Source organism: Sorex araneus, chromosome X (assembly GCF_027595985.1).
Source record: "Sorex araneus isolate mSorAra2 chromosome X, mSorAra2.pri, whole genome shotgun sequence".
In the NCBI taxonomy this organism is placed as follows: domain Eukaryota; kingdom Metazoa; phylum Chordata; class Mammalia; order Eulipotyphla; family Soricidae; genus Sorex; species Sorex araneus.
The window spans coordinates 128,521,060-128,537,465 of NC_073313.1; the positions used below are offsets into that span (position 1 = coordinate 128,521,060).

The 16,406-nt window shown below is 35.5% G+C and overlaps 1 protein-coding gene across 1 annotated transcript in view; it reads right to left on the reverse strand.

Moving 5' to 3' along the window:
• The window catches only part of DIAPH2 (diaphanous related formin 2), a 724,307-nt gene that overhangs the window by 332,015 nt on the left and 375,886 nt on the right, over nucleotides 1-16,406 (reverse strand). The window contains exon 23 of the mRNA XM_055121637.1: nucleotides 12,204-12,333. Coding sequence (XP_054977612.1) covers nucleotides 12,204-12,333 — 130 coding nt within the window. The remainder of the gene's footprint in view (nucleotides 1-12,203; nucleotides 12,334-16,406) is intronic.

Below are 16,406 nucleotides of genomic sequence, written 5' to 3' on the forward strand. Positions count from 1 at the left end.
CAAACAGCAGAAGGCTGCAAAAAATGAAAATGCCATGGTTATAGAAGAACATTTACAGGTATCATGCATTTTATAATGGAATTTTCAGTGCTTTTATTAACCAGCATTTAAAACATATGAAACATAAAGTATAGAAAAATTTTTTTGAGTCTTCCTAGGTGGAAGCAAGCTACCTCAGCCAATATACATTTTTTTTTTTGCTTGTTTTTATTTTTTGTTTTGGGGCCACAGTTGCTGGTGATCAGGCTTATTCCTGGCGCTGTGCTCAGAGATCTCTCCCAGTGCTCAGCGGACCCTACAGATTGACAAAGACTGATGTGCGCAATACAAATGCCCTACGAGCTGCACTATCCCTCCAGCCCCTCGATAACTTTTGTAGGCTTATGTATTTATGCTTTTATTCTCACATGTTCATTTATGTATTGCCTTCTAGTTCACTAAGGATTCTACAGGGGGAGGAGGGATCAAATAGACGATGGGATCCCATTGTCTTAGCAGAGGTACAAAACTGTATCCCTAAAACAGTCATGAGAGCATTCACTCATCTTTAGACAGAAATAACCAGTTGTATGGGTCTAGTATTGATATGTCAGGAAGTGCTCTTAAAAGTCATTATTCAGTTAGTATCAGGGAGTGATTTAACTCAAGGCTCCAAGACAAGCTCATAGTGTTACAAGGACTAATTAGATTGAATAAAGTTTTAGTTTAACTTGGTTAATCAGATATATGGACAGAACTAACATTTGTCAGTTCCTATAATTAAGGACAAGCTATGACCCACTCAATTACTTTATAGCATGAGTACATGTTAGTTTGAATGTTTGCTACATACTTAATCATATTTATCGTCAAAATTATCCTCCAACTTTGAAAATAAACATATGTCAACCTTATGAACATGCTGCTTTCTAATGCTGAGTTATGAATCTCAGGTGAAATAGTGGGATAATAATGGAGATGTTGACAACCTGAACTATAGTACCATGAACAATATTGTCTATAAAAAAGTTCTTGTTCAAGTATACCTCAAAAAATAGTTAAAATCAAGGGCTCTGAAGAGTACATTTAGTCTATTTTACAACACTTTTGAAATACATATGATTCTGTATTCCACTTCACTGATGGTTCTTCAGATTGTGGTTTTTAAATATCTCTATACATTAATATCTTATATGTATCCCTATTAAACACTTTTCCCTTTAGCAAATGTATTAATGAAAAATTTCATGAAAGAAATATAATCTGTTTGGCCTTGCTTTGCATGTTCAATATTCCTGGGAATGGATTTCTTCAGTTAATTCAGAGAAATAATAATAAATAATTCCACCCAGCAAATTACATTCATAAAGGTAAAGTGACTCTGTATAAAAATTATTATTGTAGGGGTTGGAGAGATAATACAGCTCCGTGTGGCCTGCCAGGGTTCAATTCCCCAGAATGCCATGTTTATATGTTCCCCTGGCACTGCCACTGCCAGGTATGGGCAAAAAACAAACAAACAAACAAAGAAACTAATTCTCAGTGTAAAACTAAAAGGGCTAATACTGCTCCGTGACAATTCAATTAACATTTTGGGTTTTCTCCCCTAAATACCAAGAGTGATCTTTTTGGTATGCAATAATAAAGAGGAAATACAGCACATGCAGTGTGGGAACACTAGACCATGTTCATACCTTCTTCCTGGATCCGCATTTAGCGATCAGTCCTGGTGTGGCTCATATTGGGTGTCAGGGCCCAAATGTCCATTGGGAGTATCTAAGCTGGTAAATGTACTATCTATTCGGCCCAGACTATCACTATTTTACAGTCTCACAGCCACATATGCTTCACATTTGGGTAGACAGAAGTAAGCATTGACAAAGAGAACAAAGTTGACAAGAATGAGAAGCCTCTCCTGTCTGTAGATACTCCGTCAAGTTCAAATGGCCTATACTTAGATTTCAAGAATCGGGAGAATGCTGTATAATTAATTTGATTTACATCAACTCTTTCAAGTGAATTTAGAAATTAATTTTGAGAGACAGAACTCTTTGCCTCTTCCAATATCAGATTTGTCTATAAGCATTAAATTATATTAAATTTCAATATGAATATGATCTGAAACCTCATCTTAAAAGTACTTTCATTATCGCAATCAGTGTTCCTTGTGTTAAGATTATGGAAGGTCAGAATTAAGAATAAATGAAGATGAGCAACTAATTATGGTTGGCAGAAGGAAAAGACTGTTTAAAGATATACATATATTTCATAAATTGTGAATATGACATATGCTTTAGATTGTGTTTATATGTATTGGTTTAGGTTTAGATGGTGCTTAGAGAGAGATACAATTCTGCTGTGATTAATATCCATTAAAAATAAACTGCATTTTTCAATCTACTTGAACTGTACAAATTTTTAATATCAAAGTTTCAGTCAATACTTTTATATATCATTTTAATGATAGAAAATCTTACACAAATCATTTAACAACAGAGAAACAGATATAGTTTATATTAATTTTCATCAATATAAGTAGACTAGTTCTCTTCCAATCAATGTCACTTTGGTCAGGGACACTGAGGTCTTCTGGTTGTCTGTTACCAGCCCTTTTGGAAAACAATATGGACGATTGTCTAAAAATTAGAAATTGAGCTTCCACTTGACCCAGCAACCACTCCTGGAAATATATCCCGGAGAGGCAAAACAGTATAGTAGAGATGGCATATGTATTTCTATGTTCATTGCAGCACTGTTTACAATAGCCAGAATCTGGAAAAAACCAGAGTGCCCCAAAACAGATGACTGGTTAAAGAAACTCTGGCACATCTACACAATGGAATACTATGTAGCTGTCAGAAAACATGAAGTCATGAAATTTGCATATAAATGGATCAACATGGAAAGTATCATGTTGAGTGAAATGAGTCAGAAAGAAAGAGACAGACATAGAAAGATTGCACTCATATGTGGAATATAATGTAACTGAGAAGTACAAGTTGGCAACGATGCAACTTCTGGCAGATATCTCTCTGGACTTAGTTACTAAAATACTAAATTACAGAAACCCAAAACTGAGAGGCCGCTAAGTGTGGTCACTAGACCTCATACCTCTTCATCCTCAGCAATGGAAAACAAATTATCTAATGCTTCCTTTTCAGCAGGTCTGACTTTAGGGGAGAGACTCTCCAAACAATAAAAGTGAGTTTTGTTGAAATATTGTATGCAATCAAAGTGAAAGTAAAGTGAAATTTATTAGTTACACAGGCGGGGGGGGCTAAGGGTGGGGGGTCTAGGGGCGTGGGGGGGTTAGGGGTGTGGGGGGCGGGGTGGAGCTATACTCGGATTCTTGGTAGTGGAATATGAGCACTGGTGAAGGGATGGGTATTCGAGCATTGTATAACTGAGATTTAAACCTGAAAACTTTGTAACTTTCCACATGGTGACTCAATAAAAAATTAAAAAAAAATGCAAGCATAAGTAAGACCACCAAACACTCTTTAGGTAAAAAATAAATCTCTGTCTTCTCTTAGTACTTTGATCTTTCCCAACCAAAGAAGCAAGCACTATTCTAACTTTTTATGTCCTAGGAGATACAATTTGGAATTAATCACCTAGGTCTATTCTTATCAGTAAGAATACCTTCCCTATCAGGAAAACTCATAATTTTACTTCACAATAAAAAATGTTGCAATCCTCTCTTTGGCATATGGAATCTCCCATTTCTTCTTCCCTGATGAGCCAGGCCACACAACGAAGAATGTATATTCGTAGTCCACCTCATTTTCTTTAAAACTTATACCTATTAAATTTTTTATTATTACAACAAATTGATTTTTTCCTTGGCTAACCTGTCTAATAGTGTTTTGCTTAATTAGTCATCTTAGAAATAACCTAAAGTAGCAGTAACTCTTCCCTAATCATCAGTAATGACATGGGAACAAAGCATGCAATATGAATAAGGGTATTTTTCATTTTGAATACTGGTATCATATGTACCAGATTACAATAAAGAAACCATGGGAAATTCTAAAACTTGCAATAAATTTTATTAAAGTAATAGAGAAAAAATAAAATGCTGGTAATAAAATTCATATTGAATCCACCTAGAAGAGGATAATATAAATTACATAATATTGCAGCTTAGATTTGTTAGTTATATACATTGAGATGAAGTTTATTAGGCACATATTCGAATTTCACCTTTCTATGCTTTTTTTTTTTTATCTTGGTAAACAGTATTTCTCAAGTAAAGCAGAGAGCTACTTGCACTGCAAACAGTTAGGTAAGGTCAAACCAACTGTGACATTTGTCACAGGGGCACATTATTATCCTGTGCTTCAAAAAAGTTAAACTAAGATTCAAGGTTTAAATCTATTAGAAAAGACTACAATTTAATACTTTCTCTCATTTTGAGTAGGTAAATCATTCAGCTATGGCTCTAAAAATAATTGTATTTTACTGTACAATTTACATTTTTAATAAACAGTAGAGGATTAAATTCAATTTTTTTCAGGCATTAGGGTAAAACAAAAGAAACACAAATTAGAAAGCTGTGATCTCCTTGTCAGATGGTTTGGGTTTTTTGTTTGTTTGTTTGAATTGGGACAAACCCCAGCTGTGCTTAGGGCCGACTCCTGACTCTGCACTCAGGGATAACTCCTGGAGGTGCTCGGGGAAAATAGTGGGTACTACACTGAATCTGTATATTCTATATGCAAGGGAAACACCCTACGTCCTAGATTATTGCTGTGTACCTTGGTGAGATGCTTTATTCATACTATTCTTGATAAATACTTCCACTTAGGTGGCCTCTAATATTGTAAGTTCTATTTATTATTATCTAAATTGCAAACAATCTTAACTATTTTTTGAAAAAGAAATAGAATATGAAACAAGGAACACTATTAACTCCCAGAGTTGTCTTTAGTGTATTTGGCTTCTCAATTCAATTATGTTTACAGTAAATAGCAGTTCACAGTTTACTTTTTGTTAACTGTCCAAAATGTTTTATTTAAAAATATGACTGCTACATTATAATGACAGGAAATAATCAGTGCAATAAACATTTATTGAACATTTTTACTTTTGAAATACAGCACAAGAACTGAGACCTCTGGGACAAATGGGGCATATTCCTTGCAACCAAGAAACTTAATCTACATTCTAAAAGTCATATAGAAAAGCACGCAATTAAAAAGTACAAGTATTACGTGTGTTATACCACTAAATATGTTATAATTTTTTGTACTTTTGTATATGTAATTTTGGAGGAGGGGAAGGACGGGAGATCAAAGTCTGAGGTGCTCAGGTATACTTGGCTCTGAGCTCAGGAACCACTCTTGTCAGTGCTGGGGGGATGGTGATATATAGCTTGGGGATTTGAATCACAGTAGCAGATGCAGTGCATGTCTTGGAATGCATGCATCATAACCTCTGTACTATCCCTCGCTAAAAAGACTATGGTGACGTTGTGACAAACAGAGAAGTTAATTATGTTAAAATGGCATTAGAGGGAGTAAGGATCACCACACACAGGAAGTAGCATGGATATTCCACCAGGCTTTTGCTTGTTTTTCCAAGACGTGAACACAAATCTCTAATATTATTATTTTAGACTATGCAGGGAAAATGAGCTGAAATCTTAAGTTAAAACAATAGACAAGATCTAGAAACCTGTCTACTCCCACCCCCCCACCCCCAAAGCCACCACGCCACACCCAGTAATGTGAGCATGGAAAATCCCATCATCACCCTGGCCCTCTGAATTTTCAACTTCAGAATGATGAGCTTGAATTAAATACTATCATGGCCTCCTTAATTAGAGTCTATATGAACTTAACTTCTGCCAGTTCTAGAAGTGAAGAAAGGGTTGCTTTAATTCTTTTTCTTTCATTCCCCTAAATGTTTTGCTTTGCAATTGCTTTTTTTTTTGTTTTTTGTTCGTTTTATTTACTGTTGTGGCCACACCCACCAATGCACAGGGGTCACTCCTGGCTCATGCACTCAGGAATTACTCCTGGTGGTGCTGGGGGACCATATGGGATGCCGGGGACAAACCTGGGGTCCACTGTGTGCAAGACAAATGCCCTACCCGCTGTGCTATCACTTTGGCCACTGCAATTGTTTTACTTTTTCTTTCTTTCACAGATTGTGCCATGTAACATTTCCTCTAACCTGAACTTTGATCATTAATAAACTTGTGACAAAGTCAGAGTGATAAAAATTTTATCACTTACAAATGTGACATGGAAACATAACAGACATCAAAATATATAACTAGTCATTAAAATATATACCAATTAAGTTCATTAGAAATTACCACTGTTTATAGGACTCCCAGCCAGCTTTTATTTTGTAAGATGACACTGCTTTGAAACAAAAGCCGTTTGGGATTTATGCAAGCTTTAGGAGTAATGGTGCCTTCAAATATATTATTATACATTTCCTTGTAGAATGAAATGGTTCTAATTAAACCTAACCTTTTAGGTGTAATCCCTGGAGCTACTCTATAAAATACTGGAAGTTTTAAATCAAACTGAAAATTCTCAAAGTTGAAAGAAAAAATGATGTTCATTGGGACTGGTAAAATGTATAATAAACCAGCAATGATTTATATAATAAATATTTATTATACACATATATATGCATATGTATACACACACACACACACACACACACACACACACACACACACACATATATATCTTATATGGTCCCCAGGTCATGCTGGAGGAACTCGCTGTCCACAGAACTATAACTGGCAGTGCTGGGTGATGAAATAGTAACAAGGATATAAACTAGGGTCCATCACATTCACACCTTAACTCCTTTACCATGTTTCTGGCCACAGGGCATCAGCATCTTTGTAGCCTTCATTTCATTTTCATTGTATGTCAAACATAAAATGAACGGGCCTGTCGATTCAAAATTTAATGAAATAAAATAGAAAGCAATATTACTTCATTAATTTCACTGCTGGTAAAATTTCACATCCTGTTTGATTCTGAAACTTCATAAAGTCTAATGAGGATATCTACTTAGAAGAAATGTAAGCTCGCCAGGTCTAGAGCAAAAATAGTACAGGAGGAAGGGTTCTAACATTGCAAGCGGGTGACCCCGTTAGGTCCCCCATACCCCACATGATCCCCGGAACCCACCCACCAGCTGTGATCTCTGAGCACCACTGGGTGTGATCCCAAACAAAAACCAAAATAAAAGAGCAAGAAAGGCAAGCACTCCATTCCTCATCCTCCCTGTTTAACTCCACCACCACCCCTCTTCGTAACCAAAGGATAAATGAGTAAAATAAAAAAAGACTTTGAGCTTCTCTATAATTCTTTAACAGTGCTTTTTAAATGTTTCTCACCCATTTGGTGGAAGATGTGAACGCATAATGGAACACGACGAAAGACAAGAGCTCATTGCTAGGGATCTGCTATAAGAACACTATTTCTTTGAAATTGTGTTTGATTTTTTGGAACATGTGAGGAACAAACCCTGTGCACCTCCAGGTGTGGCAAAAACCACTGTCAACCAATTAAGTTACAATCTTTTGGATACTTCATTCTAATCCATAATGTTTTAATATAAAATGACAAAACATTTCTCAAAATCTATGAGTTTCAGAACTCTAGGCAATTATACTCACTTTATACCATGCATCAAGCCACACAATTTTAGTAACTCTGCATTGTAAGGAATAAGTGCAAAGTACATTTTTAATTGAATTCAACATATTTCATACTTCAGTTTTCCTTCTGCTCCAAAGTGATTTTTTTTCCCCCTTTGTCAGTTAATTTGAGCCTACAAGTTTAGTACTGAACTGACATAAATGTATTTGGTATACCTGGCAAAAAAGAAACATACTCTACCAACTATATGGATTCGAATAATCCCCTCAAATGAGTAGGTAGTAACATTAATGCAAACACGTTATCTTTAAATACAAGCTCCATAATTGAATCAGTGAGTTAATATCATACCATTTGTATCTCTTCAGTTTTCAAACAAAATGTTCCTCTTTGCTTAAGTTCTGGAGGAGAATACATCACTAAGAGAGAGTGTCGATGTAATATTAATGATAGGACTTGGAAAGACATTAAAGTGGGCAGGGCTCTTGCCTTGTCTACGGCCTGCGCAGGTTACTCTCTGGGACTCCATATGGTCTCCCAAGCACCAGGACTGATCCTTGAGCACCGAGCAAAGAGGAAGGTAGCCCTGATCAGAGTTACATGTGGTGCCCAAAACAAAACTAAAATTGACATAAATGAATATATAGCATTTGATTATTTTCACTTTGCAAAAAAGTCAAGGCTCTACATGTATGCACGTGTGTGTTCCATATTCAATGCTGAAGGTGTTGGGATGTGATTCAAATAGCAAAGTAATGTGTATGAAGTAAACGAGACAAGGAAGATTCAAAAAAAACTATTTTAAGAATAAAGAGAAATTAATGTCCTTGACATTTTATTTTGTATTTTTTAACTTCAGAAAAATTAATTTAAAATTATTTTAAGCTAAGGCTTTGGTAATACACAATATTTTAAAAAATGGAAAAAGGGACTTGGTATATAGCTTAAAAAGCTGAGATCATTATTTACATGCCATAGAACGAATTCTTCTGGACAATCACAGTTTTCAGATCACTACCTGGAGAAACCACCACAAGGGAATAGCTTCTAACCACAGTTAGGCATGGTCCAGTGCTTTCCCCCAGCGCCCATCCCCACTACACACACACACACACCCCAGAAAAAAAAAAAAACTGAAAAGGATTCTGACAAACTAACAGACAAACAACAGCTGTCTCAGGAGAGGGCAGGTGAAATTTCTAGACATGTAATACAGCATGAAATTATACAAAGGCATGATTATTAAAAATGAATAAAAAGGCTTAACAGAAAACATAGCTAGATAAAATAAAATGAGAACTAGAAAAAAATGAAAGAGGGAGGCAAGCAGATCGAATGTGCTTAAGAAATTTGAGATTTAAGAGCTCAATCTGCATTTCACAGAAAAGGAAAAATAAATAGTCCAATAACTTGAGAGCAGGGATTTCTGCCAAGCTAACAGTAAGACAGAAAGGGAATTTCTGGCAACTGTATTTTGAATAAACTGGCAGGAAAACATACACAAAGAAAAATAATCAAAATACAACACATATTGCTCTTGAAACTGAAAGAGGTTGTGCTGTTGCAAGAAAGAAATATAAAAGAAGCATACTTGAATATATAAAAAAAGCTGGACTGATACTAGACAAACTATAGGTATTCTAATGAAGATGCATAACCACTATCAATATTACTACAACAACAACAATAATAAATAATAACAACAAAAACAACAACAATAGTCAATAGCAAAATTGCAATTGATATATTCGCTAAGATTTTTACTGGCTGTTTTTAATATGTGGAATCGTTAAATCTTAATGTTATATAAATTTGATATGGAAACAACCAGCATTTGATAGATTACTGTGGACACAACTTGTCTCATGCCACAAAAGTTAAATCCCTGAGCCTTGTCCACACAGTCTGTATATAATATATTTTGAAGGACTTACATATATTAATACAATTGATGTCAGGTATCCTCTACTGGAGATATTTCCCCATATTTTTATTGAGCTCCCCAGCCCCAGATCTTGTCTTGACAGACCCTATGTTCTACAATCTTATCTTGCCCCCTTGGTTCCCATCTGATCTGTGGGAGAGATTTAATTCCCATAGCTTTTGTCAGACCCATTTTAACCATTGGGAGTGACTTCCTGTCTGCTTAAAACTGATTGGCTCCCGGAGTGATTTAGTGTCCAGAGTTTACTCCTAACTGCCCCTTCAAATGCAAGACCTGGAGTCCGGCTTCCCTGCTGGCTCATCTTTGTCAAAGCTTCATGGCCATTTTATATATGAGGAAGAAAAATCTTGGAATTTTAAGTAGCTAATGTTCAGGTTATGTAACTAGTAAATAATAGAGCTAGGGTTAGAATTTTAATATATCATAAATATTCAACTGATAACACTGCCTGCAGTGGTGGTGAAAACTGCATATGGTGTCATATGTATGTGTACTTATAAAGAGAGAGCTAAAATTCAAAGCTGATACAAGATTCATTCTAGGTTTCCTATCAGTTCTTCCTGGTTCTTTGAAGACGAATAGGTATTTGTGATACATTAATAGATAGTCATTATGAAAATATATGGGGAGGAAGACTGGCGTCACATCCTGCCGTTCTCCTTGCTCTATGCTCAAGGAATACTTCTGGCAAGACTCGAGGAGCCATACGAGATGCCAGGAATGGACTGCGGTCAGGCAGGCGTCATTGCCAGCTCACCCTAACCACTGGACGTTCAGTGCTTAGGTGGGTCTTCCAGACCCATAATGTAAGAACTCAAAACCAGCACTGAAAATCAACAGTGGATTTCGTTTAAACTTTTCCTAGATATACATCTTCCCATAATATCTCTGATATTGAATCTGTATTTGACAAATACATTATAGAAGAAAAGGCGGGTAGAGAGTAGTCCAAAAGGGATGATAAAATGATCTGACATAGGAATTGGTCTCAGGGTCGAGGCACATGGACAGCGGGTAAGGTACTGCCTTGCAGGCGTCCAATCCAGGTTTGATCCCCAGGGCCACGCAGGGGCCCCGGAGCCGACCAGGAGAGAGAGATCGCTGAGTATAGAATCAGGAGTAAACCCTGAGCATTCCTCGCTTTCCCCCTCCAAAACGCATTGGTCTTAAGTGTGAAATGTTCCAAATTATAATATTAATTTTCCTACACTTATTTTCTATTAGTTACCTGTTAGGAAATATATCTCTTGACACAAAGGTACATTCTTAAAGCCAAGGCCATGATATCGGAGGTTCTTTGGAAAAACATTTGCCAGAAATCTGCTATAAATTTTCAGTTACAGTGAGTACAATTTCCCATTGTAATACAAAGTATTATTATATTAAAAAAGAACATGAAATAAATGGGATCATAGTTTGTTAGCATTACTTCAGTCTTCGGATCACAAAATTGGACATATGCAATTAAATTGAAGATATATACTGAGGAATTGATGGCTATTTGTAGGCCAGCAGCATTGACCACTGAACAGTATTACACAAATAATTTTCTATGTTTTGTCAATATACTTTGTACTCCTTCTAAGAACAATAACAGGTTTATATATTTGCAATAAACCTGGGGGACATAAGCTTTTGAGAACTTACTGAATGGCCTCAAACTTTTAAAAACATGGAGCTACTACAGTGTAATTTTAAATATAATATTTATGACAAATTATTTTTATTAGGAGGGAAAATATAGTTTTCCATATGTATACTCTCATCTTCAAAAACTGTTTCCTTGATTTAGCTCCTTTCTTCCTTACTACTAAACTTGTTGTAAGAATTGGTAATACCAACCACATCGTTAATTACATATAAACGCTTGAATACAGTTTTTCACCCTGTACTATTCCTCTCTGGTGACCAACAGTCTACTCTAAATTTTCACTAAAGGCCTGCTACCTAACACATCAAGATCAGATCACTTAGTACAAAATTGATTCTCTGAGAAAGACACTTCATTGTTGTTTAATAGCTAATGACATCAACGCCTATCCTATCACATTGTGTCACAGTACTTTGCTCATATTATTTTTTGCTAGCGAAATCATGGCCCTTTGCCATGTCCCCAAACATTCTACCCTCATGCTTCAGTCTTTCGGCCTCTTCCAAAAACTCTTTTACTGACACATGCAAAAGTACTTGCTATCTCATCTAAACTATATAATACAGCATATTTTCACTCTGAATGCTTCATATTTATCATCACTTTATAAAATGTTTGTATATATGTCTTTTCTGGCTTTCTAGCTTTTAAATGTATTAAAGCAAGAACTGTCACACTATCTTTTTTTTATATCATCCGAAGCTGAACGGCAATGTTCCTTTTCAAACTATATAATATATACTGTGTGTTGATTAAGTAAATAAATTTATTATCTAGCAAGAGATATAAAAGTATCAATAATCTAGCAGTGTTAAAAATAAAGTCAGAAGCAGATTACTGAAGTAACTGTTCTCTGGATAACAAGCTAATATGAACTATATTCAGGCTTTATTCTATCAGTAGTAAAATATCATTTTATAGATTACTTAATCCTTGCACTTAGGATATAATACTTAGAACAAGCGACTATTTAAAAGCAATTACAAATCATTACCTTTACTTGCACTTTCTACATGTTCCAGTTCTTCAGGAAATTTCAGGATATCACGATATTTTTCTTCACAAATTTCAGCAATAAAATGCAAGAGGGTTGTTTTCTGATCAGATGACTTAGTATCTCTGATCTGTAAGAAAACAGAATTTTTCAGTATCTTTAAAATTGATAGATGTTTTTCTGAAACAAGTGAAATGAATGAATAAGTTCAATTCACTGTAGTTCCTTTAACACAGATGACTTAGAGGCCAGAGGAGGTAAGGCACTTGCCTTCAAATTGGGTGCAACTAGTAAAATCACCAGTGGGTTTTTATTCATAGAGTTCCCTGAACCCTGCCAGTAGTGATCCCTAGTTTCAGAGTCACAAGTAAGTGCTAGGTTCGGCTCCAAAGCAAAAACAAAGAAAGAAAACCCCACCAAGCAACAACAACAAAAACACAGGAGGCAATTTTCCAATGGGATCTAGCAGTATTATCATGAACTTAAAACAGTAATTTCACAAAAGAAAATAGCCTTGATATTAAAAACGTCTAAACCGTTATGACAAAATGAACGATTATCTTTATGAGAAGACAACTCACTTCACTATTGCTAATAATAGACCAAGATAATGTGTTCTTCTATGTTATCAGCATTTTCTCCTTTGCTTTATATAGCTTTTCTTGAAAGCTCAATTCACTTACAAATATTATTAAAATGAGTGAGCACATGTTTTACTTGCATTAGACATGAAAAAAAATAACTAGAGTCTCCGTTTTGTTTTGTTTTGTTTTGCTTTTTCATGGAGGAGGGCCACACCTGGCAATGGCTGAGGGCTATTCCCAGCTCCCTGGGGTCTCTCTGGCACCTAACCAAAGACTGTTTATCTTGACTATTCCACAGAATCTGACAGCGCAATCAGGATAATATGCCAGATTTCATTTGCCTGCTCACATATTATATTTGTCTGGTTACATTTCACATTTATGAGCCTCCTTTACAGAGGCACTATATAATAATTTATGGTTACAATGTAAAAAAATAAATAAAGCACAGCAATTATGATGTGAGAAAGTGATTTCTTTAACGAACATTCATATTTTTACTAGCTGAAAATGAAATTAAGAATTTACTTTAAAAAAGGAAATATGGCATAAAGCATCAAATTCCATCATTTTATTGGATGTTTTAATTCTATAATCCTTAGATGATGGATTTGTGCACTGGTGTTCAAACTGATGCACGGTTTTAGGCTTTAAGGATTACTATGCTTAGGATGAATGGGAATTCTCGACAAGAAGGGTTATGAAAAGCCTGTGGAAGGCATTTAGATAATTACAGAATAATTTAATCCTTATTGTTTTAGTCACTAAGAAAATAAAACCAACACATTTAACAAATCAATATCATACTGAATTTTTTTGCACTACAGCTTTTCAGTTACTCTTTTAGTCCAACAATAGAATCACTGAAATGAAATATTAATCTCAGAGCTCAGGACAAACATCTATGGGAGATACGATCTTGATAGTTCAAGTGATCACAATTATATATTTTAGAATTTTGTGATTGCTTTAATCCCACAAGAAGAAAATTATCATGCTGATCCCTTAAACACATTTAAATACTACAAGTTGAAATGGCAACATTCAAGGATGAGCAAACGTCATCATGACTTGAAGCTTCGTACTGTGAAATAATCAATGCAAGTTTCACTTTCCTAACGAGAGTTGGATTTTGTATTTTCATGAAGTGCGCACTCAATATGATAGTTTCCATGTTGATCCACTTATATGCAAACTTCATGACTTCATCTTTTCTAACAGCTGCATAGTATTCCATTGTGTAGATGCATTCACACATTTTAGACATTCTGTTGTCTTTCAGGATGAACTTTGTTTCTGTGTCAAAGGGAGCTAAGTATATTGATTATCAACAGTATTTAGTCAATAAATCATTCTTCCTCATGAACTAGATGTATATATACATGTTTTGGAGTAGAAAAAAAAGTAATCAAATCTGAGTATGTGCAAAATCAAGTAACTGGGTTCTTTTTTTTTTTTTTTTGCTTTTTGGGTCACACCCAGCAATGCTCAGGGGTTACTCCTGGCTTTGCACTCAGGAATTACTCCTGGCAGTGCTTGGGGGACCATATGGGAAGCCGGGGATCGAACCCGGGTCGGCCGCGTGCAAGGCAAAGGCCCTACCCGCTGTGCTATCGCTCCGGCCCCAACTGGGTTCATTTTTAAAAAATAAATTAATTTCCACTTTTCATCTGGTTAAGTGAAAATTTGTCATTTTATATTAACATCAAACGTTCTAATAATTCTTTCCACGATTGTCAAAAGTATCATTGGTGGATGTACTGTTAACTGTTTCAAGTTTTTCCTCAGTAAATTCAAGTAAGGTTGAGCATCCCTGCCTATACTCTCTCTATCTTTAAATCTCAGGAACCACAATTAGGCAACAACAGAACGAGACTGTTATACAAGATGCAAAAAGATGAATAAAATTCTGACTTTATAATGCCTTGACATATACATATTCTGAAATTCTTTCTTTTTTTACTTTTTTTTTTTACAGATTCATACATTTTTGTGCTACTGTTTCCCCCACACAAAGTTTGAGGACCCATCCCTTCACAAATGCCCATTCTCCACCACCAGTAAACACAGCATCCCTCCTACCCTCCCCAATCCCATCTCCCCCCACCCCACCCTGCCACTGTGGCAGGGCATTTCCTTTCCTTCTCTCTCTCTAATTAGCTGTTGTGGTGCACAATAGAGGTGTTGAGTGGCCACTGTGTTCAGTCTCTAGTCTACATTCAGTCTCATCACCCTTCCCCCACATGGCCTCTGACCACATTATGCTCTGTGATCCCTTCTCTGAGTTGCCCTCTCCCCAAAATGTGAGGCCAGCTTCCAAGCCATGGAGTCAACCTCCTGGTACTAATTTCTACTATTCTTCTACCCTTGGGTGTTAGTATCCTACTCTGTTATAATATATTCCACAGATGAGTGCAATCTTTCTAAGTCTGTCTTCATATTCTGAAATTTTTAAACTCCCCAAACCATTCTAGAAATTGGAAATATTTGAAAAAGATAAAAGCACTTTCTATTATTTGAAAACTCTAGTTATAAATGTACTTAAAAATAAATCAAGGTTCACTGACAATGTGCCATCAGTTTAAAAATCAAATGTTATTTTAATTGAAATCATCGGAAAAAAAAATGTTAGGTATACACAATGATTCATAACTAGTCCCAAATCCTTAAAAACGTTCTGAAATAATACATGAATAAAAACCAAAATAATACCAGATTATATAACATATACTGATAATTTCTGTTTTTCCAATGAATATGAATATTATATATTTGCAGAGGTACACACACAGCTGTGCTCAGGAATAAGTCCCGGGGACAATGCAGTTCCTGAGATTAAGCTCTGATTTTCTGCACACAAAACACATGTTCCAACCCCTTAAGCAGCCTTCTTGATCTATGAATTAAACAATGAAAGATAAAATACATGTTAAACACATTCCTAAAACTTTAGTTAGGCATACAGAAAAATATCTGGATAACTGGTTGCCATGTAAGGTATTTTTTTGGTAAATTTGAAGTATATTCATTTCAGCTCCAAAATCTTCAGAATTGACTCTGGTTTTGAAGGCAGGCTTTTTGAGCAAACAGAATTAACACATAGCCAGAGAGCCTCAGACAACAATGTTTGAATCTTTTATGGTAGTCACACTCAATTTTTGTGTGAGGACCCCGTAGGTAGGTGATTTTCCCTTCTGCTGAGAGTTAATCTTATTTTTTTGTACTTTGTCCTCAGACAAAAATGAAAATATACTTACTATCCTTTGTGTCCTTCCACAAAGTAAAATTTCCCGTCCCGTGTGTCCTGTTTTTTAAAGCAAATCATTTTAATTTCCTTAACCTCCCCAGACAGATTTGTTTTTAGTATTTGAAATTGTCAAGATAACTTCTATCCATTTAAATTTTCCACTAAAAGACTTCTTGCATCTACTAAAAAAGCAATCAGAATTTTAGATTTTGCAAAACAGTCCTTAAAGAGCCTACATTTACCTACATTTTAATTCTGGTCTTTAGTCTGGTTATATCTGCTTTAACTTATCACTTTAATCATCTTCTTCTCCTGTTTCACCTGCTACCCCATGCCAAACTTTCACTCTTACCTTCCATTTAAATGCCCACT